General features: G+C 42.7%; 1 protein-coding gene across 1 annotated transcript in view; it reads right to left on the bottom strand.

The window, feature by feature from the left end:
- Positions 1-26,398, bottom strand: part of GLRA3 (glycine receptor alpha 3) — a 502,398-nt gene that overhangs the window by 82,562 nt on the left and 393,438 nt on the right. The window contains exons 6-7 of the mRNA XM_075347194.1: positions 25,937-26,074; positions 16,147-16,361 (exon numbers count right to left, since the gene is read on the bottom strand). Coding sequence (XP_075203309.1) covers positions 16,147-16,361; positions 25,937-26,074 — 353 coding nt within the window. The remainder of the gene's footprint in view (positions 1-16,146; positions 16,362-25,936; positions 26,075-26,398) is intronic.

The following is a 26,398-nucleotide window of genomic DNA, read 5'->3' as shown; positions in this document are numbered from 1 at the left end:
AAACTGTACTGTAACATGCAATTACCATCTAGGGAATAACGATTAAGCTATCCACAGTTACCCAACCAAGTTACATCTGTAAATCTAAATGATTTCAGCTCTTGTAGCATAAATGCCCCATCTATTATTTATAAATCATACATCTAGCCTAAAGAGTGCTAGTTCAGCAAACATTTGTAACACCTCCTGTTCTAGCTCACAAAGCAACATTAGCAAGAAAGGGAAAACACGACTATAAACCACGACAAAAGAGTATATGTAGTGAGGGTCAGGGAAGGCTATAAGAAATGAGATCTGAGGAGGAAAGATAGGCATTAGTTTATGGTTGCTGTACTGAAAATAAGCCCTGATACATTAGAGGGTAGTCACCAAGTGGTAAATTCTATCTTGTAAAATAAAAATAACCTATACTCACCACTCATACCAATGCTATTCCAAGTTATGGACACCTGGTTTCCCAATGCTCCTGTGACATTATTACACAATGTGAACCTTGCAGCAGTTTCAGGGTCATTCAGAGGAAGTAAGAGCATAGCAGGAAATAGTGGCAAGTGATGCACTGATGCACTGCATGCACCCTATAGTACTTTGCGCTGCCTTCTGTAAGGCAGAAAGATGTCCGCTTGAGCAGGAGCGTGATTGTGGGACACTGTGTGGATGCCATAGGACCTTCCTTCCACAAGAAGCAAGCTGGAGGACAGCCATTTTAGGAAGATAGGAGTCGCCAGATGAAGACCAGAGATGTCCATCGGACTGGACCGCACCTTGTGTGGATATAATAAAAGGTCTTTTTTTGGGTAATGTAGAGTGGGTTGGGGCTTTTTATACAGCATTCTAGTATGCTGTAAAAGGGGCATTAAAGGTGGTGTCTGTAATGTATATGGGGAAAATTTGGTGACAGGTTCCCTTTAAAGGGAACCTGTTAAGTTCTCTGGCACTTTTAAACTATGCCCCTGATTCTTTAGTCCATTTATCCATTTATTTCTCTACTTTTTTAGTGTTTTATTAAACTACATATATTTGAGTAAATTATATTATCTAGCGGAACATTTATATATAGCACTCAGAGTCGCTGCAGTCCGATTGGGCATGTACTCACTGAGACTAGTCTAGAGTCAATAGCTCCAGTTATGCCCCCTGGATGTTATTGGCAGTCCATGCACTGCCTAGATCTTCACAGTTTGTGCTCCTTCTGGCATCTTAGTTCCATTGTCACAGCTCTCTCAATAGACCCTACAAAGCAGAACTGTGACAAAAGAACCAAAGTGCCAGCAGGAGCCTACTGTGAAGACGTAGGACTGTCAAACACTGGTCAGTGAGCATTTCTACAGCTAATGAATGCAGAACCCAGGCTAGTCTCAGTGAGTAAATGTCTTACTGGACTAGTCCTGGTTCATTAGCAGATATCAAGCTAATGTGATGCCAAACACCCAGGTGTAATGAGATATTACACCACTAGGTGTTGCCAGACCCACTAATGGAGGATGTCTGCAGGGAGTGTACAGTAGGTGTCACTAGACACACTAGTGAGGGATAGTAAAACAAGCCAGCAGTCAGAAGCCAGATGGTAATGTGACATCCTGGACTAGCCAGGTAGTCACAGACAGGCCCTTAAACAAACACCAGTCCCCTAAAAAGGTAACATCAGCCAACCTAAAAACCCTGAGTCACCCCTCTCAGGTCAAAACGTTCACACCAGGGGGTGGAGCCAGGTGGTTGGCCATGCCCACCGAGGAGTTCGGATAGCCTGAGGTGGGAAAAAGCAAGCAGATTAGTTTTGGAGGTGAAAGGGAGAGGAGTAAAACGCCTGTCGGGGATCTGGGTTGTAGCCCGGCTACCCTGTGGCCAGGAGGAAGATGGTGGTTGCCACCTGCAGGAGCCGGGAAGACGGCTGGTGGAACCGTAAGGGACCGGGACAGGGTAGTGGCCCGCCGGTACCGAACCAGGGAACCAACTGGAAACCGGAACACCAGGAGGGGTACTCAGACCCAGAACGAGGCAGAGAAACCACTGGACCGAGTCAAATTCACTGATTGGGGTCTGGACCTTAAGTTCTTTCCCACCCAAGTCCCGACTGAAGACAACAGCCCAGCGAGGGGGATAGAAAGCCTCCACTCAGGCAGAGAGATCCCACGGGCCAGCGTCTGCTGGCAAACGGGCTCTCCCGACACACACACACAGCCGGGGAGCGGACTCCCATCGCGGAAGCACAGTCAGTCAAAGTCTACAAAATGAGGTGCAGGAGAAACAACAACACCGGGTGGGGGACCAGACGCAGCCGGCTACGGGCACCGACCACCATCTTTTTGGTTTACTAGAGACTCTGGTGTATCTGTCATAGTGAGTACAACAGTGCCCTCGGGCCGCGCACCGCCCCACATCGAACCAACACACCCGCACCCCCGCATTCTAACCCCAACAACCGGGCCCCAGGACCATCAACCCCCTCCCTATGGAGGGGTCAACACCTGGCTGCGTAACACCGTCCCCGGGAGCCTAGTCAATGTTAGTGGTGGTGTCCACACTCACCACGACCCATGGGTGGCGTCACAAACTTAAACCCAAACCACGGCTCCGGCCATGAACCTCCCCACCGAAACCCCTCATGTAGCACCAGCTTCCCTTCAGAGCGACGTGACCCCCGGGTCCGGAGGTGCTCAAGCCACCCACCGACAATCCCGGATCCGAGCGGCTCAGCTGCAGCTGAGCCCCGGGGCAGTACAGTAACATCAGTGACAGAGAGAGAAAGACAAGCCAAAGTCCAATTGAGAGCCAAGTGTCTGAAAACCAGAAAGTCATGTCAAGAACCAGGAAGAAGCAAAGCCAGAGTCAGGAGATGAGCCGAGGTCGGGGAGCCAAGAGGACAAGTCGGGTACACAGGAGCAAAAGGTGACAGGGTCAAGAAACTTAGCCAAAGCTCAGGGAGACAGGGAGTCAGATCAGGGAAGGGGAAGAGACGAGATGAGGTATAACGAACTAGGCAGCGGGACAAGAGCATGTCAGTCACTTATGGGTACCAGAAATGTACACTGCCGAACAGGAACTATCACTGGTGGTGTTCTGGGTGAAACAACTCCCAGATAAAGCAGAGCAGTCATCCGGAAAGAGGCGCCAACGTACAGGCACCTCCCACACCACACAGGAGTAGACAGCGAACCAGAGGCAAATATGAGGCCCAGCATAGGTTCTGCAGGATAACAGAGCACCGATAACCAGACTCATGACAAGCTGATGTACATAAATTAGAATTTAATAAAACATATGCAGTTGTAGAATAAAAATATTACTGAAATATTTGTATAAAGGAAAAAAGTAATGAGTGAATTTTAAAAGCATTAAGGTGCTAACAGGATGTCTTGAAATTAATTTTTGGCATCATTATTTCAATTAACCATTTAAAAATGTCAACTACTAATGGCTCAATTTTTATCTTTTCAAATTTCTGAAGTTCTCAGCAGCTTAGAATAATTTTGTAATAAGAATAAACATATTATGCATTTTAGTATTTATTAATGACAACATAATAACAGGATAATAGGATAACAGAGCTCTTTAACTGATCCAGGCATATACGGTAGACAAGTCAACATCAATCTTCATGCATATGCAATTTATTTGGCTAATGTCTTTTTACAACGTGTACTGAAATGACATGTATAATATATGTATCTGTATATTTCTTCATATTCATAATTAATTTTTAGACCCTCCAAATAACTGATCACTTGGGAAATTTACATTGTAGGCTGAGACTCCATTTTTCCTCTGCTCCTCTACTATAAACTACATATTAAATTTATTGTTGGTAAATTGTCACAATAAAAATCACAATTATTAAACTTATAATTGAAATGCTGTTATATTTTTATGTTTTTGTCATTAATGTACTTGCAAATTAATTTCTATTATTTTCAAGCTAATTTCCATGCTTGATGCAATTTAAAGGGGTTTACTCAAGTTCAATTGCAAAGTGCTTGCAAAAACAACAAGCTTTGCAATTTATCTTGTTAAAAGTCCACTCTGTTCTCAAGAATGGAGGGATTTCTAATTTTGTAGTGCGCAGCTGCTGTCTAGCTTACTGGCCACCCTATTGTACCAGCTTAGCTCATTACCTAGGCAAGGAGCATGGAGCACAAACAGGCTCAATATATTACAGCCTGCTCGCTCCACTTTAAAGCACACCAATCACCAAGACTTTCCTATATAATCTAAAGCCAGTGCTATACTGGTACTATCAGACTGATTCTATACATACCTTTAGTTGTCAGCTAGCTTGGATGTATAGGTTTTGAAATACAGGCGAGTAAAGTTTGTAAAATGAGCAGCTTTTTGAATGGCAGCAGCTGCCGATTAGCTGATAGTTGGGTTGGGTATTCATAGTGATTCCCACCCCCCTGCCTGCTTTTCCTCCCCCTATCTGTTATTTTTCCTAATTCTATTATAGAATCGGTTTACTAAGTGACTAGAAGGACCTTTGCTGATGTCATACCCATGTGACCAGAAGGGACGGGGCCTCAGCCAACATAGCTGATACCAGGAAGCAACATTATTTTTCTGTTGGCTGAGGCCCCACCCCTTCTATTTACATGGGTATGACATCAGCATAGTCACTTAGTAAAACGATTTTATAATAGAATTAGCATAAATAACAGGGAGTTGACTGACAGGCAGGCATGAATACCCACCCCAGCTCCAGGGGATCTGCAGCTGCTGTCAATAAAAAAGCTGTTTATTTTACAAACTTTACTTGCTTGTTTTTCATAACCTATGCATCCTAGCTGACAACTAAAGGTATGTATTGAATCAGCCTGATAGTGCCTGTATAGCACTGGCTTTAGGTTTTATAGGAAAATCCTACTTTTGCTCCCAGTATGCTCTACCATGCTGCAAAGGCAGATGTGCTTCAGCTAGCAGCCTGTGATAGAGCACAGCTCTGACCATGAGTGACCATGCTGCCGGTCGTGGCCATCAATATTCAGGAGCACGCTGCACCTGGCTAAGCAGGAAGCTGATGAACAGTAGAGTTGAGCGCGGTTCGTGGTTCGAGGTTCTCCAGTTCGCGGCTCGAGTGATTTTGGGGGCTGTTCTAGATAGAACTAGAACTTGAGCTTTTTGCTAAAGCTCGATAGTTCTAGATACGTTCGAGAACGGTTCTAGCAGCAAAAAGACCAGCTAATTACTAGCTGGCTTTCCGCTGTAATATTATGTATAGTGTGCGGGAACAGCGCATTCAGATCACTGCTGTATGGATAATGGCGATCGCCATTTTTTTTTTTTTTCCTTGTCTTCCTTCCCTAAGCGCGCGCGTGTAGTGGGGCGGGCCAGCATGTCAGCCAATCCCAGACACACACACAAAGTTCACTTTTAGCCAGAGAAGCAACGGCATGTGTGATAGGATGTCCATGTCACATGTCCCTGCATTATAAAACCGGACATTTTGCTGCAGAACGCCATTATCTGCCTTCTGCGTCCTTGGTGTCAGTCATCACTGGCGCAGCTCCTATCGCCGATACTGCTGTGTACGCTCCATACACAGCACTGTACAGCATAGGGATAGCACTTTCTATCAGTCCTTTTAAGGGCTCATACCGGCAGGGTCAGAGCCATAGGTGACAGGTCCGTGAAAACAGAGTTTAACAGCTACACAAGATGACAGCGTCTGTGCAGCTAAGGTCAGGGATTTCCTCGCTGCATTTCCCCATTAGGAGGGATAGAAAGGCAGGCTTCCTTTCCTCTACCCAGAGACCCACAACCCTGCCACTGTACCCTCCTGCCCTTTGCACACTCAAACGCATTGTTACTAAGCCATTATACTAGCAAACACTGAGTGAACTTAGTGGCATCCTAAACGTGGCTGTTGGACTTTTGTATCGTCCCACAAGTGCAAAGATATTTGCAGCACCTCTGCCTGCATTGCACACTCAAGCTCATTTGTTACTAAGCCATTATACTAGCAAACACTGAGTGAACTTAGTGGCATCCTAAACGTGGCTGTTGGACTTCTGTATCGTCCCACTAGTGCAAAGATATTTGCAGCACCTCTGCCTGCATTGCACACTCAAACTCATTGTTACTAAGCCATTATACTAGCAAACACTGCTGCCAGTTTAAGGGCCGTAGTTGCATTGTCAGTGATAATTATTGTTGTTTATTCTGCTGTTAATAAAGATAGACCACCACTGCAATCTACACCACCTCTCAATTTTTACTACCATATTTTAAGTGCACAAGCTTGTCGCAATCAAAATGACTGGCAAAATGACAGATGCTGGTGGAAAGGGTAAGAGGCGTGTTGGAAAAGGAAAAAAAGGGTTTGTCCGTGGGGAAGGTGGCAAAGCTCCATTAATATCTGCTGAAGATAGACCATCTTCCAGCAAAAGTAAGATGTCTACTACTTACCAAGGACAATCCGATGTGCTCCCTTTTTTACGGACACGGACAACTGGAACAAAGGTAGATGATGGCCAAAAAAGGAAAATGCTTGAATGGATCTCAAGTGGTCCAACAAGTGCCCTCTCCGCCACCTCAACTACCGCATCCAAAAAACACCAGTCCTCTGAGTTGTCATCCCAATCAAACTTGCTTTCTCCCAGCTCTGAAGTCTCCATCCGCCCTGCACAGTATGGTGAAACTGAGATGGCTGAGTCTGCAGAGCTGTTCAGTCACACTATAGCCTGGGAATCAGAGTCTGCTCCCAAGCTACAGTGAGTACAGACCAGGAAATGGTCTGCAGTGATGCCCAGAACTTTTGTGACTCTGATTCAGGCCGTGAGGACCAAGTTTCTGAGCATAATGTTGACCCTTTTTCACCAACTGTAACACCTGTTGTTATAGACAATGAGGAACATACTGATGACGATGAGACGCAGATACCAGATTGGGATGACAACTTAAATATTCGGTCGGGGCAAGAAGAGGCTCGGTCTGAGGGTGAGGGGAGTGCAAACACAACAATTGATGAGGAAGTTCTAGATCCCACCTACTGTCAAGCCACAGTCAGGCACTCGAGGAAGTCAACAGAGGTGGTGGAGGAGGATGCAACTGATGACGAAGTTACCTTGCGCCTTCCTGGACAGAGTCGGAGTACTGGTAGCACGTCTACAACTGCATGCTCAGCCAGCACTCTGCCTCTGAGCACTAGTCGGGGTGGATCAACAGGTCGCATGCCCTCTAAGCCTTGCCTAGCCTGGTCCTTTTTTGACATAGCAAAAGATCGCCCAAATTATGTGATCTGTAAAATTTGTCATGATTCTGTTAGTAGAGGTCAAAACCTCAGCAGTTTGACAACTTCTTCCATGAATCGTCACATGAATAAATATCATATGTCCCGGTGGGAAGCTCCCCGTGCTGCAATGCGGCCTAGCGGAGCGAACCATCCACCGCCTGCCCCTTCTAGTGCATCTGCGCGCTCTTCATCTTCTAGGACTGTGGGGACAGCTGTCACACCTGGTTTTCCACGCACAACTTCCACAACTGTAACCGCAACAGGCAGTTTGCTTGGTAGGTCGTCAGTTGGTTTGGAAGGGGAAACAAGTGCGTGTGTACAGCTCTCTCAGACATCGATAGCACCAACATTGGATGAAGGCAACATCATGTCTACGCCTGCACTTTCCTCACAAAGGTGCATTTTTCCAGGGACACCCTACTCAACACCGTCTACACACAGCAGCCAGATCTCTGTCCCTCAGATGTGGACAAATAAAAGGCCATTTCCTGCGACCCATGACAAAGCTAAGAGGTTGACTTTATCACTCTGTAAGCTCTTGGCTACCGAAATGCTGCCTTTCCGCCTGGTGGACACACAGGATTTTAGAGACCTTATGTCTGTCGCTGTGCCACAGTACCAGATGCCCAGTCGCCACTACGTCTCTAAGAAAGGTGTGCCCGCGCTACACCAGCATGTCGCACACAACATCACCGCTTCCTTGAGAAACTCTGTGTGTCAACGGGTGCATTTCACCACCGATACTTGGACCAGTAAGCATGGACAGGGACGTTACATGTCGCTGACTGGGCACTGGGTAACTATAGTGATAGATGGTGAAGGGTCTGCTGCACAAGTCTTGCCGTCCCCACGACTTGTGTGTCAATCCTCTGTCTGTCCAAGTTCCGCCACTGCTTCTGCCTCTTCCACCTCATCTGGGTCCTCCACCTCCGCCCCAAGCCTGCCTGGTCAGGCCACCAGCGTTCTCACTGCGCAGAAGGAATCACGCACCCCTCATTACTATGCTGGCAGCAGAGCGCAACGGCATCAGGCGGTCTTTAGCTTGACATGTTTTGGGAATAAGAGTCACACAGCTGAGGAGTTGTGGTCAGCTCTGCGGTCCGAGTTTAATAAATGGTTATCTCCACTCAACCTGCAGCCTGGTAAGGCCATGTGCGACAATGCTGCAAACCTGGGTGCGGCCCTTCGCCTGGGCAAGGTGACACAGGTGCCTTGTATGGCTCACGTGTTGAACCTTGTTGTCCAGCAATTTTTAACACACTATCCCGGCCTAGATGGCCTTCTGACCAGGGCACGAAAACTGTCTGCTCACTTCCGCCGTTCAACCGCCGCAGCTGAGCGACTTGCATCGCTCCAGAAGTCGTTCGGCCTGCCGTTTCATAGCCAGAAATGCGATGTGGCGACACGCTGGAATTCGGCTCTCCACATGTTTCAGCGACTGTGGCAGCACCGCCGAGCCCTGGTGCAATACGTCATGACGTATAGCCTGGGCCAACGAGATGCAGAGGTGGGGCAGATCACCCTGATGGAGTGGTCTCAGATCAAGGACCTATGCACCCTTCTGCACAGTTTCGACATGGCAACGAATATGTTTAGCGCTGACAATGCCATTATCAGCATGACAATTCCAGTCATTTACATGCTGGAGCACACGCTAAACACTATTCGGAGTCAGGGGGTGGGACAACAGGAAGGGGAGGAACTACAGGAGGATTCATATGCGCAAGGGACAACAACATCACCAAGGTCCAGATGTTCATCATCACCAACGCGGCAGGCATGGGACCATGGGGGACAGGGATCAACAAGGGCGCATGGTAGCAGGCGAAATGTTGAGGAAGGTGCAGGAGAACATGAAGAAATGGATGACGAACTGTCCATGGACATGGAAGACTTAGCGGATGAGGGAGACCTTGGTCAAATTTCAGTTGAAAGAGGTTGGGGGGAGATGTCAGAGGAAGAAAGAACGGTTAGCACCTCTATGCCACAAACACAGCGTGGACTTGGTCCGCATGGCTGCGCAAGACACATGAGCGCCTTCTTACTGCACTACCTCCAACATGACCCACGTATTGTCAAAATTAGAAGTGATAATGACTACTGGCTTGCCACACTATTAGATCCCCGGTACAAGTCCAAATTTTGTGACATAATTCCAGCCATAGAAAGGGACGCACGTATGCAGGAGTATCAGCAGAAGCTGTTACTCGATCTTAGCTCGGCTTTTCCACCAAACAACCGTGCAGGTGCAGGAAGTGAATCTCCCAGTTGTAACTTGACAAACATGGGACGGTCTCGTCATCTTCAACAGTCTACCTGTACCAGTAGCACCGTATCTGGTGCTGGTAATAGCAATTTTATGGAATATTTCATAATTTTTTTAGACCCTCCTTTGCAAGGCCACCAGAGACAACAAGTCTGACACATAGTCAATGGCTGGAGAGGATGATACAGGAGTATCTGCAAATTAACATTGATGCCATGACTTTGCAAATGGAGCCTTGCTCATTTTGGGCTTCAAATCTTGAAAAATTGCCAGAGCTCTCCAGTTACGCCTTGGAGATTTTGTCGTGTCCAGCTGCCAGCGTTGTCCCTGAACGTGTCTTCAGTGCTGCTGGGTGTGTGCTGACAGATAAGCGCACGCGTCTGTCCAGTGACAATGTGGACAGACTAACGTTCATCAAAATGAACAAGTCATGGATCCACAAGGAATTTACTACCCCTGTGTCATCCTGGGGAGAGTAAATGCTTGTAGATTTGGAATGTGCTTGATGCAAATCAAAACATCCTGTTTGCAACTAGGGCACAAGTGCTGCCACTGATGGGGTGTCTGTGTGGCCCAATTTTTGGAAAAAAGGGAGAGTCCGCTTGGAGTAACCCTTGCTTACAGTGTTTTTAAAAATTATCCAAGATGAACAAGTCATGGTTCAGCAAAGACTTTATCTACCTACCCCGGTGTCATCCTGAGGACAGTTAAGAATGGCGTATTTTTGAATGTGCTTGATGCAAATCTAGCTGTGAAATGTACAACTGGGGCACAACTGCTGCCACTGAAGGGGTGGGTGTGTGTGGGGCCCAATTTTAGGAAAAAAGGGAGACTCCGCTTGGAGTAACCCTTGCTTACAGTGTTTTTAAAAATGATCCCAGATGAACAAGTCATGGTTCAGCAAAGACTTTATCTACCTACCCCGGTGTCATCCTGGGGACGGTTAAGAATGGCGTATTTTTGAATGTGCTTGATGAAAATCTAGCTGTGAAGTGTACAACTGGAGCACAACTGCTGCCACTGAAGGGGTGGGTGTGTGTGGGGCCCAATTTTTGGAAAAAAGGGAGACTCCGCTTGGAGTAACCCTTGCTTACAGTGTTTTTAAAAATGATCCAAGATGAACAAGTCATGGTTCAGCAAAGACTTTATCTACCTACCCCGGTGTCATCCTGAGGACGGTTAAAAATGGCGTATTTTTGAATGTGCTTGATGCAAATCTAGCTGTGAAGTGTACAAGTGGGGCACAACTGCTGCCACTGAAGGGGTGGGTGTGTGTGGGGCCCAATTTTAGGAAAAAAGGGAGACTCCGCTTGGAGTAACCCTTGCTTACAGTGTTTTTAAAAATTATCCAAGATGAACAAGTCATGGTTCAGCAAAGACTTTATCTACCTACCCCGGTGTCATCCTGAGGACGGTTAAGAATGGCGTATTTTTGAATGTGCTTGATGCAAATCTAGCTGTGAAGTGTACAACTGGGGCACAACTGCTGCCACTGAAGGGGTGGGTGTGTGTGGGGCCCAATTTTAGGAAAAAAGGGAGACTCCGCTTGGAGTAACCCTTGCTTACAGTGTTTTTAAAAATTATCCAAGATGAACAAGTCATGGTTCAGCAAAGACTTTATCTACCTACCCCGGTGTCATCCTGGGGACGGTTAAGGATGGCGTATTTTTGAATGTGCTTGATGCAAATCTAGCTGTGTAGTGTACAACTGGGGCACAACTGCTGCCACTGAAGGGGTGGGTGTGTGTGGGGCCCAATTTTTGGAAAAAAAGGGAGACTCCGCTTGGAGTAACCCTTGCTTACAGTGTTTTTAAAAATGATCCAAGATGAACAAGTCATGGTTCAGCAAAGACTTTATCTACCTACCCCGGTGTCATCCTGGGGACGGTTAAGGATGGCATATTTTTGAATGTGCTTGATGCAAATCTAGCTGTGAAGTGTACAACTGGGGCACAACTGCTGCCACTGAAGGGGTGGGTGTGTGTGGGGCCCAATTTTTGGAAAAAAGGGAGACTCCGCTTGGAGTAACCCTTGCTTACAGTGTTTTTAAAAAGGAGCCAAGATGAACAGAGCTGGGATCAGGAAAGACTTTGCTACCTACCCCGGTGTCATCCTGGGGACGGTTAAGGATGGCGTATTTTTGAATGTGCTTGATGCAAATCTAGCTGTGAAGTGTACAACTGGGGCACAACTGCTGCCACTGAAGGGGTGGGTGTGTGTGGGGCCCAATTTTTGGAAAAAAGGAAGACTCCGCTTGGAGTAACCCTTGCTTACAGTGTTTTTAAAAATGATCCAAGATGAACAAGTCATGGTTCAGCAAAGACTTTATCTACCTACCCCGGTGTCATCCTGGGCACGGTTAAGGATGGCGTATTTTTGAATGTGCTTGATGCAAATCTAGCTGTGAAGTGTACAACTGGGGCACAACTGCTGCCACTGAAGGGGTGGGTGTGTGTGGGGCCCAATTTTTGGAAAAAAGGAAGACTCCGCTTGGAGTAACCCTTGCTTACAGTGTTTTTAAAAATGATCCAAGATGAACAAGTCATGGTTCAGCAAAGACTTTATCTACCTACCCCGGTGTCATCCTGGGCACGGTTAAGGATGGCGTATTTTTGAATGTGCTTGATGCAAATCTAGCTTTGAAGTGTACAACTGGGGCAGAAGTGCTGCCACTGAATGGGTGGGTGTGTGTGGGGCCCAATTTTTTTAAAAAAAGGGAGACTCCGCTTGGAGTAACCCTTGCTTACATTGTTTTTAAAAATGATCCAAGATGAACAGAGCTGGGATCAGGAAAGACTTTGCTACCTACCCCGGTGTCATCCTGGGAACGGTTAAGGATGGCGTATTTTTGAATGTGCTTGATGCAAATGTACCTGTGAAGTGTACAACTGGGGCACAACTGCTGCCACTGAAGGGGGTGGGTGTCTGTGTGGCCCAATTTTTGGAAAAAAGGGAGACTCTGCTTGGAGTCACCTTGCGGTGTTTTACATGATTTTAGAAGGGCGTGCCATGCCTATATCTGTGTCTCCTACTCTTTTTCCTTGTCCAGCTCTTTTATTTTCGCATGAGTATATGTCCTTGTCACTTTCCCATGTGTTTGTGTTGTGTTGTGAGTTGTTTGTCACCTTTTGGACACCTTTGAGGGTGTTTTCTAGGTGTTTTTATGTGTTTGTGAATGCCTGCCATTGTTTTCTATGCGGTTCGAGTTCGGTTTGTCGAACGTTCGACGAACAGAACTCGAACGAGACCTCCGTTCGACGAACCGACCTCGAGCCGAACCGGGACCGGTTCGCTCATCTCTAATGAACAGTGCTTGAAACATCTCCTTTAAAGGAGTTGTCTTTTTTGGGAATCCAATTTTCAAATAGCCTGTAAGAAAATGTTACGTTAATAAAGGGGGTTGTCTAATTCATGACCTTCATCTATAGGCAAGAGAAATTACAAAAAGAGTCTGTAAGAATGGATTACCCTGACACATTTAGGTATTACATAGGCAGCCATTAAAGATAACTTTATGGAATTTCAGAAGAATTGACATCTTATCATGAGGTATGAATTTTGTTCCTGCACGGGACTTTAATCTATTTTCGACATTACTGGACATTAACAGGTTTATGAGAATTCTTACTGTTAAAAAACATTTTTTTCATAATGCTACTGATGAAAGTTTTTCTAATGTGAATAATCCTATCAATATTAACCCTTATCGTTCTTATGACTTTTCAGAACAAAGTGCAGTATTGTGCTTGGAGGATTTAAGTGTGAATACTGTTGATGATAGTTTCATTGATCAAGCTACTCAGTTTTTTCCAAAAAACCCTGCATTTTATCCAATAAATTCACGGGTTGAATGCATGGATAGATTTCAGGACTTATTAGAACAGGATTTAAAAAAGCTGCATGACAGTGTTCACACTCTACCCACCAGGCACAATTTATCCAAAACACACAAGGGAATATCACCTCCCCCAATGAGACCAATAGTCTCAAGTATCAGCTCTTCTAATGAACACATGAGTGAATGGCTGGATTCAATACTGCAGCCTTTAACCCTTAGAACTCCAGGGTAAATTAAAGATAGTATTGATATTCTTGATCAGTTCTCCAATAAAATTTGGCAAACAAGCTTCAGCTGGCTTAGTTGTGATGTTATATCGCTGTATACTACCATTCGTCTATCTGTAGCTATACAAACTTTGATTTTTCATTTGAATAAACACAGCTCCTATTCTTTAGCATTTCAAAATTATATCATCCAAGTTGCGCATAATTTTTTCGTGTTTAATAAACAATTTTACTTACAGCACCATGGAGTTTCTATGGGTGCTAAATTTTCACCTTCAATTGCGAATTTGGTTATGGCTCATTGGGAGGAAAAATACTTATATTGCATTAATAACCCTTACTGTAAATTCATCCACTGGTACGGTAGATTTATCGATGATCAGTTATTCATTTGTAATGGCCCTATCTCATTAATTCCGGAGTTTATGAATTATTTAAACAATAATAAATTCAATCTAACATTCACTCATTTTTGTGATAATAATAAAATTAATTTTTTGGATTTGACTTTCACAGGTATGCCGAACCAGATTATATCTACTTGTATTTATCGTAAACCACTGGCCGGCAATACAATTTTACATGCTAAGAGCAGTCATCCTAATCATACGATCAAAGCTGTACCAGTGAGTGAATTTACTAGGGTTCTGCGAAATTGCAGTGAGCACTCTGTATATAGCAATGAAGTCAGATCAGCTGAATCCAGATTAAGTGTAAGGGGTTATCCATCTTGGACACTTCAGAGAGCACGTAAAATAGTAGAAAGCAAAAAACGCGATCATTTAATAGATTTTTCAAATAAAATTTCTAAACGGAAAAATAACAAGAATAATAATACAGAATTGCATAATAAAATAGTGCTATCTTTACAATTTAGCACATCAAAAATATTATCAAACATTATTTACCCATTTTAAATGAGAACCCTGTTCTTGCAACCATACTGCAATCAGGTTGCAATGTAGTTGCCAAAAAAGCACCTTCACTGGGCAACATTCTTTCACCTAGTTTTTTTGTAAAAAATAAACCTCTTTCCACCTGGCTTGAACACAAGGGATTTTTTAGGTGCAGCACCTCACGATGTCGCATATGTGATTTTGCCTTACCTTGTAGCCATTTTTAACACTGGTGAGACTGCCACATATCCCATTTCTAGGTACATTAATTGTAATACCACTAATGTGGTTTACTGCATTAAATGCACCAGCTGCAATTTACTTTATATTGGCTGTACAGTGAGAAAGTTCAAGGTGCGTTTTAATGAACATATCCGGGATATTTATAATTCTAAGGGCACTGTCATTCCAGTCAGAAATTTCTCATCGGCATCCAGGCATTTTATTTCACATCACAATTGCAACACTGATTCCTTGTGTGTTTTTGGTTTAGAAAAAGTGAAAATTTCTCCTCGTGGTGGGGATATCCAACATCAGGTTGTCACACGTGAGGCCATTTGGATATTTCATTTGGGAACTAGAATACCCAATGGTCTTAACTGAGACGAGATGTCATGTTCCATTATTAAATCTTGGTAGATAATGCTTGCATGTACATTTCGATTGAAAGAGTGTTTTATGTGAAATTTTTAATAACAAAAATGTTTTTCTTTTCTTTTGTATATAAATTTATTTTTTTTTGTTCACTCATTGTTGGATTTTTGTATTGTTGTTTTGTATGTTATCTACCCCATGCTGGCACATGTGCTTTCTGATTAAACTCACCCCTCCCATTGGTAGGAGTGAGTTTAAATACTTATGAGTAACATATGCTCACTCAGGCTTGACAAAGAACGCAGGCAGCGTTCGAAACGCGTAGCCTTATGCCGTATATGGGCTCCCTATTTTTGTCCTTGTCATCACATTAATTTTGACGTCCTTCAATAAAATTTTGAAATAGTTTTACTACAACTCCGGAAGCTGGATTTTTTCTTCTTCTATAAGAATGGATGACTCTGACACATTTAGGTAGTACATAAGCAGCCATTAAAGATAACTTTATGGAATTTCAGAACAATTGACATCTTCCATCCGAGAATCCCAGCAGAAAAAAAAAATTATCATTGGGGCTTCTGGCAGCAAAAAACTTTAAGATCAACAAACATATCATTAGGTGATAATTCTAACAAAAAGAGATTGTGTAAAGCAAACTTTCAATGCAATACATTTTCCAAATGAACCATTGCTAGTATATTTTAGAAAAGGCTACAACTGTTTTACATAGATGTTCCAAGGAGTTATTTTTTGTTATATGCCATTTATTTTAGAGCATTTCAGATTGAACTGCTCTAAAATAATAAAAAAAATGAAAATCACCCTCCTCCCTTTCTCTCAGGCTGTGGGCCCTTCAGGTCTTCTCTGGTCTACTCAGTAGTTTCATACAGGAAATGGCTGGCAATGCTCACTAAGCAAATCACTGGTTGAGGTGAGTTACCGCTACAAAAAATTATGTATTGAGTGGACATTTACAGTGTGTCACATGTGACCAGGAAGTAGAGACCAGCAAGAACCAGGTGAGTGTCAGTTCAAAACCATTAGGGAAGCAAGGAGGACAAGTCTACATAACAATACATCATGTATTTTAGGTTACTTACCTTTGGCAGTGAAGCTCTGGAACCAGAGCTTTGGGTTGTCATAGTCAGTACAGTAGTTATCCCTAAGGCAACTCTGGCTGGAGCTGCATCCATGTTGATCCAAAAGGAAACCCATGATAAAATAACAATCAAAAGACTGGGAATGTACATCTGAATCAGGTAGTAGCCCATCTGCCTTTCTAGATGGAATCGAACTTCAATGCATGTAAACTTTCCTAGAGGAAGGGAAAACATTTAGAAAAACTGTAAATTAACTGAAAATATATCTAAAAATCAGTTATGCGGGTCAAGATTTGAACATTTCTGGAGTTACAGAATCCAGGAATTTAATAACCAGTTTAAAATGCAGAAAGCAACCATAAAAGTCTTTGTTGGGTCATTTCCATAACCTAGATAGGTATTTTTAGGATTTTAAGAAATTAAAAAACTTCATAACTGTTAAAATGTTGTTCTGTTCCTGATTAGTCATATTGCTATGTGATATCTAATAGGGATGATCGAATACCTCAAATATTCAGCTTTGCGAATATTCGACGAATAACTCGCCGCTATGCGAATATTCGATGCTCAATGTAAGTCTATGGGAAGCCCGAATAGTTGTTATTCTGGTTTCCCATAGACTTACATTGCGCATCGAATATTCGCAAATAGTCGAATAGCGGCGACCTATTTGGAAAATATTCGCAAAGCCGAATATTTGAGGTATTCGATCATCTCTAATATCTTACTCTTTATTTCATCCTACAGTCAGTTCAAAGCTCAGAGTACAGTTATTACCTATCTGTGCTTTTAACAGATCATATATAGCCTGTCAGTCAAGCACAGCCCCGCATGGTGAGGGCATAACGTAGCCAGCAGATCTCAGATCAGTGAGCTCTGAATTGTAATGTCACGGGGATCTGTGACCCCTGATCCTAGCCAAATTGTGAGCGACTCGGGATATGTATGCAGATGAATGGCATAGAGGCAGTGCTGGGTCCACAGAGAAAAAATTATGAAGTATTGACTTTGGACTAAAGAAATGGTAGATTAAATTATAATAAATGAATATATTATTGTTCCCTTACTACCCAGTGATGCTGTGTTGTGCCAATGTCAGCGGCTGTATCATTATTTACTGCAAGAAAGTTTAATTTCAAGAAAAAGTCCGTATTCGCGTGGTTTCAAAGTTGCCCGGGTGCTGAATCCAGACCAGGTACTCCAGGTGTTTGATCCGTATACGGCACTCGAGAAAATAAAAAAAAGAAAAGAAAAATAAACAAAATAACAATAAAGCGAGTGATTCATACTTACCCAGGCTCTGGCCGGCGGCTGTACGCTGCTCCCACACTGCTGTAGGCTGCTCGTGCTGCCTTCCTGTGCCACTCATTTCATATGCACCGCCTTTCCGCCCACCGGCCGGCCTGGCCTCTGTGATTGGTTGCAGTCAGAAGATGCGCCCCAGCCTGTGTGACGCATCTCCCTGCATCCAGTCACTGTTCATCGTGGCTCATTCATTCTCTAGAGTGCACAGCAAGCGGTCGTGCTCTATGGCCAATTGCTGGGAGGTTCAGATGTAGCAGAGCTGAATCGCTGTGGGATCTTGTGTGGATTACTTCGGACCTGCAGGGTGTGTTGGGGGTTAATAAAGTGGTGAAAGAGGATGTTTTTTTGTATTTTATTCCAAATAAAGGATTTTTTTGGTGTCTGTTTATTTACTTTACTTACAGATTAATGATGCAGGTGTCAGATACACCTGTGACATCATTAATCTAGGGCTTAGTAGCAGCTGTGCGCTGTTAATAGCCCCCCATTACCCCAATTGCCACCAGATTAGGGCAAATGGGAAGAGCCGGTAAAGCGCCGGACTAGTCACATCTAATGGATGTGGCAAAATACGGGTGGCTGGAGGCTGATATTCTTAGGATGTACCTCCCCAGCCCGAGAATACAGCTCCAGCTTTCACCTTTATCTTGACTGGGTATGAAAATTGGGGGGAATCGCACGTCAGTTTTTTTAACTATTTATTTAAATAATTAAAAAAACAACCTGTATGCATGCAGTTCCTCTTAGGCTGGAGTCAAGTCACACTTGCGAGAAACTTGCACGAGTCTCGCATTGCATCACCCAGCATGGCTGCACACTCTCCTGACAGGGTGGGTCGGCAGCATGTAGTTCTGTGCAGCTGCACGCTCGTGTCTGGAGAGCATCAGGCTGTGCTGGGTGATGCGATGCAAGACTCGAGTGAGTGTGAACCCGGCCTTATGGTGCGCTCACAAGAACGATACAATTTACAGGAGTATCGGATCGCATCATCTGCACACTGTCCGGACACGCGTGTGCAGCTGCATAGAACTACATGCAGATGCACTCTCATGTCAGGAGAGTGTGTGGCTGCCGGGAGATGCGATGCAAAACTTGCGCAAGTGTGTGACTCCGGTCTTACGGTGCCGCTCCCACGAGTCTCGCATAGCATTACCTGGCAGCCGCACACTCTCCGGACACGAGCGTGCAGCTGTAAAGAACTGCATGCAGATGCATGCTCCTATCAGGAAAGTGTGCGGCTGTGCTGGTGATGCAATGAGAGACTCACGCAAATGTGTGACTGACTCTGGCCTTATTCTGATACACAGCCATGATAAAGCCCGACAGCTGGGGGCTGCAGCCGTGGGCTTTATCTGTGCTCGTATCAGAATATGGGGACCGTGCACCAATTGTTTTATTTATTCATTTATTTTTTTTATAGAGACAGCTGCACTGCTTTCTCCGCCCACCAGCTGTCCTGTTGCTTGTGATTGGTTGCAGTCAACTGACAAGCTGCCACTCAGGGTGGGGGGGGTGTCTAACTGCAACCAATTACATGCGTCGGTGGGTGGGGAAAGCAGTGAATATTAAATTAGGGTTAATTGTGGCTCCAGAAGGGAAAGCGTGACCTGGAAGTAGCTTGCCGCCATGATGGAGGTTCAGTGAGTACACTGCGCTAACTCCTACCCCCATATCCCTTCTACCAACATTTTTAATCTCCGGATTCTGGTTCCCATAGACATATATGAGTACCAGATTCTGGACTGCATCTGGGTTTTTATAAAATTCAGCAGGAACCCGCCGATCCCAGTTTTCAGAGATTTTGACCAGCTCTAAACAGGAGTTTCAGGACAGTGCTTTGCAGGTGGAGTGTGTCGGTACTGAAAGTGTAAAAGATGGAGCTGTGGGGAAGCAAACAGCTGTGTCTCTTGGGAATGTAGACTAAAGGCACAAAGAGAAAATAAGCAGGAAGTTCAGAATAGAAACAATACGAGACCATAGGGATGGCTGAACTGGAGCTAAAAGACAGTAAAGTAACATGGGGGTGGGGGACGTGCACTCATTACAGGCAGAATCATATCTCTTTGTTTTCTTTTGCCTTGAAAACCCTATTAAAGATTTATGCCATTGTTGCGATACCAGTGTAATTGTGTTTTATTTCTGAAAATTAAGTTTCTTTCACAATACAATCACACTGGAGATCATTAAATCCGCAACAGATGTAAATCATTCAATGGGAAATTAAAATTATATTAATTAACTTGAGTTAAATCACTTGATTTTATTATTTAATGTATAATTTATTTTTTTTCCACAACCAATTGGAACTAATTTTTATTTTTGCGCTTTCATTTTTTTCTTCGATACTTTCAAAAGTTATACTTTTCCATAAACATAGCCATATCAGGCTTTTTTATGAGATGAGTTGTGATTTTGAGTGATATTATTTATTTTAATGTATAATGTATGGGAAAAAAAAAATCCAAGTTGGGTGAAATTGAGAAAAAAGGAATTTCTACCATGTTTTGTGGGTTTCATTTTTACTTTCTTTCATTACATGGTAAAAATTTCTCTAAACCATGATTCTGCTGTTCATTACAATTAGGACACGTGCACACGTTTCGTATTTGGTGAGTTTTTTACCTCAGTTTGTCTACGCAAAAACCAGGAGTGGAACAGAGGAAAATATAATAGAAACAGGATGCCATTTCTGCATTTTTTACTCACTTCTTGTTTTGGCTTATAAACACTGAGGTAAAAAACTCAATAAATACTCAACGTGCACACGAGGCCTAACAGAAATATTACCAATTGCTATATTCCCACTTCTAGAATAATGATACCTGCACTCACCTCCAGTGTTAGTGCTGTTCCAGTGATACCTGTGCCAGGCTTCCCATGGCTTGCATGATGTAGTTGTGTCACGCTTGCCATGAATACAATCAGAGGCCACTAATTTGCCACTTTAGGAGGTATTTATTTTACACAAAATTCTGTTTTTTGTTTTGTTTTTTTTTAAACAAACTTGATGATAGTTTGATATCTCCGTAATTGTACAGACCAGAAGAATCATGTTTCCAGGCCAAATCTACTGCACAATAAATGTAAAAAAACAAATTCACCATTTGATCCCAATTTGCAATTTGAATAGTGTCATGCAAAACCGTAGCTTGTCCCATAAAAAACAAGACCTCATACATCCACACATAATATAAAAGTTAGGACTCTTTAAACATAGTGACGAAAAAACAAAAGCATAAAGAAAACAATCTCTGGTCTTTAAATGGTTAAACAAAGCTGAGAGGCACTGAAAACATTGACTTTAGCTCTTGCAGATTTGGCTTGCACATTTAGTACATGGAATGGCCACCAAGTCATTACAGCAAACATGTCCAGCTAAAGGTGTATCACTGAAAATTTAACAGTCAAATTTACTATATGTAATTCCCTTTCAATATTCATAGCTCATCGAAGCTCTTATGCATAGCGTTACCGGATCAGCACTGTTCTTTATGGAAGGTTTAGGTCTCATTTACACTGCAAACCAATGGACCTTTATCATGTGTGAGAGCGCACAAAGTCCCTTCAGAACTGCTTCTAGCCTTAAATACCCTATACCAACCCAATAACCTTCAACTCTGACCAAAACTTAACAATAACTCATATCCCAGACTGATGTTGGGTAGGCATATGGCCACAGCTTTTAGTTAACCAATATTTGTAAAATCTTTTATATATCGCCTTATTGGGCCCTGACCTCCACCAACCACCCCTTCTTTCCCCATGCCTGGTCACTGCACAAGGCAGTGAGCATGTGACTCTTTAAGGGCTCAAACAACCCAAACAACCCAAACAACCCACAACGACATACCTCAAAAACTGAGTATGGACCGAAATACCAACCAACAGGCGGAGGAAGGGAGGGTGTTAATCCACGATCCAGGGGTAAGAGGCAGGGATCCTGTACCCCACAAACTTTTATACCCATTTTTACCCCTTCCTCGTATCCCCCATACAATCACAGCACCTGTACATCCACCATATTTATAAACACGCCAATTTTGCAACATTTTCTAACTTATTAACCCTTTGCAATCCTTGGCCCCTGTGCTATCTGCTATGGGGCCTGCTATTCTACATACTGGTCTTGAAAGTACTCTATGAGGAGTTGCCATTTTGGAGGTTTTTTTGTAGTCCTCTCTGGCTGGTATTTTAATTAATATTGGTATTGATGTATCTAGGGAGTTTGAGTGGGAATTTGAAGTTTTCCATACCAATGTTTGTGATTAGATCTGTATAGAATTAGTTTGCTGAATAATCATAATAATGTTAGACAACTTTTTGAAGAGTTTCACTTTGACAATAAGGGGCATTTTTTTAAAAAAAATCTGTATCGAAATTGTAATTTAATTTTAAGGTTTCATGGTGTGAGAGAGGAACTGTCATTATAAGCATTGAATTCATTGCCTCCATTTTTACTTTTCATTCCATGTCATGTACCATTATGATATTTGCTCTGTGATGCAGCACCACAACATCTTCTGTTCCACCTAGCAGCATGCTCCATCTGGTACAGTAGTACATCACACATCTGTATTCTTCAAGTTCAACATACTGCATAAAATTTCACTGATTAAATCATCTTCTATAATAAATAAAATTCTTTATCTTTTAATGTTCTGTTTACACGCTAAACCATACAAAAAGAACATAAACATAAAAAATGTACCAATCCAACTGTTGAGATTACTGACATGTCTACAAATATACTGTATTGCCAAAATACTACATGGCAATCATAGCAGTCCATTTTCTAATCTTCAACATATCTAGGCCTCATATTTTAAATAGTAATGGTAATGTGGAGTTCAAAGGGCTTTTTTACTGCTTCACCTAGAATCAGAAATTGCGCATGTACTATGAGGTATTCTCACTAAAAGCCATTAGGACTTTATTTATCATGTTGTCATAGGGATTTTGGGTATCACTGTGCAGGCTCCATGTTAATGGCTTTGTCACAGCCTAAGAATTTCTACATGATGTTTAACATTATTTCATATTTTAGAAATTATGTAAGAATTAAAATACAATCATATGGTAGGTTCCCTTAAAGGGGTTGCACAGTACCAACATTCCAACCTGTACTTTGAAAAATGAGATTTTTGGCAAAAAATTGCAATTTTTCGAGCTACCTCGCCACGTCACGGCAAATCTCTTGAGGCAGTCCTACACTAAAATATTTTTATTTAAAGTGTGCCAAACGGCCTCACATATGCAAAAATAGGACTGCACAGCACGTACCTGGTGCTTTTCAGTCTCGTCTCCATGACTAATTCATGGTTGTGGGCGGGACAGGCCCAGGGAGATACTTGGAATATATAGCCTGTGGACAAGGCTAGATGGCAATGTGTGAACAGCCACCAATCGCCAAAAATCAAGACAGATGGAAAAATAACAATGAAGTGCACTGCAATATGGGGACCAACCAAAAACCTATATAGCAATTAAAAACAGCATAACAGCAACCTCTACTCAAAATATTATGTTTTGCAAAGTGTGCACAGTACCAACATTCCAACCTGTACTTTGAAAAATGAGATTTTTGGCAAAAAATTGCAATTTTTCGAGCTAGGACTGCCTCAAGAGATTTGCCGTGACGTGGCGAGGTAGCTCGAAAAATTGCAATTTTTTGCCAAAAATCTCATTTTTCAAAGTACAGGTTGGAATGTTGGTACTGTGCACACTTTGCAAAACATAATATTTTGAGTAGAGGTTGCTGTTATGCTGTTTTTAATTGCTATATAGGTTTTTGGTTGGTCCCCATATTGCAGTGCACTTCATTGTTATTTTTCCATCTGTCTTGATTTTTGGCGATTGGTGGCTGTTCACACATTGCCATCTAGCCTTGTCCACAGGCTATATATTCCAAGCAGCATGTGCCTGGGCCTGTCCCGCCCACAACCATGAATTAGTCATGGAGACGAGACTGAAAAGCACCAGGTACGTGCTGTGCAGTCCTATTTTTGCATATGTGAGGCCGTTTGGCACACTTTAAATAAAAATATTTTAGTGTAGGACTGCCTCAAGAGATTTGCCGTGACGTGGCGAGGTAGCTCGAAAAATTGCAATTTTTTGCCAAAAATCTCATTTTTCAAAGTACAGGTTGGAATGTTGGTACTGTGCACACTTTGCAAAACATAATATTTTGAGTAGAGGTTGCTGTTATGCTGTTTTTAATTGCTATATAGGTTTTTGGTTGGTCCCCATATTGCAGTGCACTTCATTGTTATTTTTCCATCTGTCTTGATTTTTGGCGATTGGTGGCTGTTCACACATTGCCATCTAGCCTTGTCCACAGGCTATATATTCCAAGCAGCATGTGCCTGGGCCTGTCCCGCCCACAACCATGAATTAGTCATGGAGACGAGACTGAAAAGCACCAGGTACGTGCTGTGCAGTCCTATTTTTGCATATGTGAGGCCGTTTGGCACACTTTAAATAAAAATATTTTAGTGTAGGACTGCCTCAAGAGATTTGCCGTGACGTGGCGAGGTAGCTCGAAAAATTGCAATTTTTTGCCAAAAATCTCATTTTTCAAAGTACAGGTTGGAATGTTGGTACTGTGCACACTTTGCAAAACATAATATTTTGAGTAGAGGTTGCTGTTATGCTGTTTTTAATTGCTATATAGGTTTTTGGTTGGTCCCTTAAAGGGGTTGTCCACTACTCATTCCTTGTGTTTGCTCCTGTAAAAATAAAAAGGCTTATATTCACCACCACTGCATCCGAGGTCCCTCTATTTTTGATAGCTAGCCAAGGTAAAGCAGACAGTTGTGGGCTTGTATTACCTGACTGGAAAGTCGCATGGTTATTTGGCACTTACCAGCCTAAAAAAGTAGCCATCAGCTACCCCAAAAGTGACACATTCATTAGATAGCCAATTCCGGGGCTCTTATTGATTGCCTTGGTGTAGTGGCAGGTGGGGTAATACTTTTGGGGTTTATTTCAGCTGTGAATTGACAGCTGGAACCAAGCGTAGGGGTTAGTAATGGAGAGACATCTATCAGACACCCCCATTACTAAGCCGGTAAGTGTAGAATTAAAAAACACACAGAAAAAAAAGTTTATTTGGAAAAAAACTCTCCCCCACTCCCTTGTTCATCAATTTATTTATTAGAAAGAAATCCTTAAATTTCCGATGCAATCCAATTGTGAAATCTCCAATGATGTCCATAGCACCAGATAGAGCCTCATTCTGAGAACAAGGCCTTGTAGGTCACTCACAGTTAGCGGCAGACACAGAATTTTTCACAAGCATGAGACAATCCGTGTCTGCTGCTGACCAGGAGTGACTTATGGAGCCTCATTCTGTGAACATTTTCATAATGAGGCTCCACAGGTGACTCCAAGTCAGCGGCAGACAGACAGTTTCTCACACTTGCGAGAAATTCCATACCGTCCACTGACAGTTACTGACCTGTGGAGCCTCATTCTGAGATCATTCACAAACAACACTTCATAGATCACTCCTAGTCAGTGGCAAATTCCGTGCCTGCCACTCACCAAGAATGACCTATGGAGTCTCACTCTCAGAACAAGACTCCATAGGATTCAATAGATGTCATGGGACATTACACCATTGTATTACGTCATAATTTCAAGGATTTCTGTTTAATTAAAAATTAGTGAATGAGTGTGGGGAGTCTTTATCCAAATATACTATTTTTTTCCTGTGTGAGTTTTTTAACTTTACACTTATCGGGTGGAGGTGTATGATAGATGCCTTTCCATTATTAACCCATGGGCTCGATGGCAGCTGTCAATCCACAGCTGACATCAACCCCAAAAGTGTTACACAATTTCTACTGCATCAATTTCTTTTTAGACATCTGAGCAAAGTGTCAGAATTGGCACATCTAATGCATATTTTTAGGCTGGGAAGGGCCAAGTAACCATGGGCTTTCCCAGCCTGATAATACTAAACCCCAGCTGTCTTCTTTACTTTGGCTGGTTCTCAAAATAAGAGAGACCCATGGGGTTGTTTTTTTTTTGTTCACAGCAGCGTCCAGTAATATTCCCTATGCTGAAAAGCTTGTTTCAAGAAATTTTATTCAGTGTCCAAACAGCACCCGAACTCTGGACGCCAAACAGACTTCCTTTAGAAGGCCATATTGAAGTTCAAGCCCCAAAGTTCACAGTTCGAGTTTGCTCAACCCTAGTTGTGACCTGCAAATTTAAACAAATTAGACTTAAAGTCCCTGGCAGTGGGTCAATGTAATTGGTATACCCATTTTCTCAATAATAATAATAATCTAGTGTAAAAAGTACATTTTGCACAATTGATTAGTCCTCAAGAATCTTTTAGCTGACATTTTATTTTTTATTTTATAAACTAGATCACAACACAATGCTCACAATATTCAAAGACATCTAAATGTCAGTAAATAAATAGCAAAGGAAAAAAGTGCAATAATAAGATCAGGCAAAGGGATCAGGAGAGGATTACCTGTGTTATAGTGCTTGGTACAATAACGCAAATCTTTTTCTTCTTTTAGGACAAACTGTGGAAGAGTCAGGCCATCTGCTATCTGTACAGGTGCATTTTCTTGCCATTCAAAAATGAGATCATTCATTGTGTATCCAACTGGAAAATATAAAAGCATAACTTAAAGATAAATATGTGATATGACAGTTCTGTGACATGACAACTTAAAATAATCTGTCCATTTGGACTGTTTCTGAAGTAGAAATAAAGATTTCCCCTTTTTTTTATAAATGTTAATGAAAATTTTTTACAGAAATTAAAATGTCAAATCCTATATTTAATTGCTCGATAAAGGTCTCCATTATGGCGTCAAGGACTTGTTTTCTGGGTCTGTGAACACTGTCTTGGGATTATATCCTTGACTCCATATAAAATACTTGGATACTCAATAGTATGGTGTGTATTCAATTGTAAAACAGCTGT

The sequence above is a fragment of the Anomaloglossus baeobatrachus genome, chromosome 1 (assembly GCF_048569485.1).
Source record: "Anomaloglossus baeobatrachus isolate aAnoBae1 chromosome 1, aAnoBae1.hap1, whole genome shotgun sequence".
NCBI lineage: Eukaryota > Metazoa > Chordata > Amphibia > Anura > Aromobatidae > Anomaloglossus > Anomaloglossus baeobatrachus.
The sequence above is the reverse complement of the archived record's forward strand: the minus strand, read 5'-3'. Positions and strand labels throughout refer to the sequence as shown.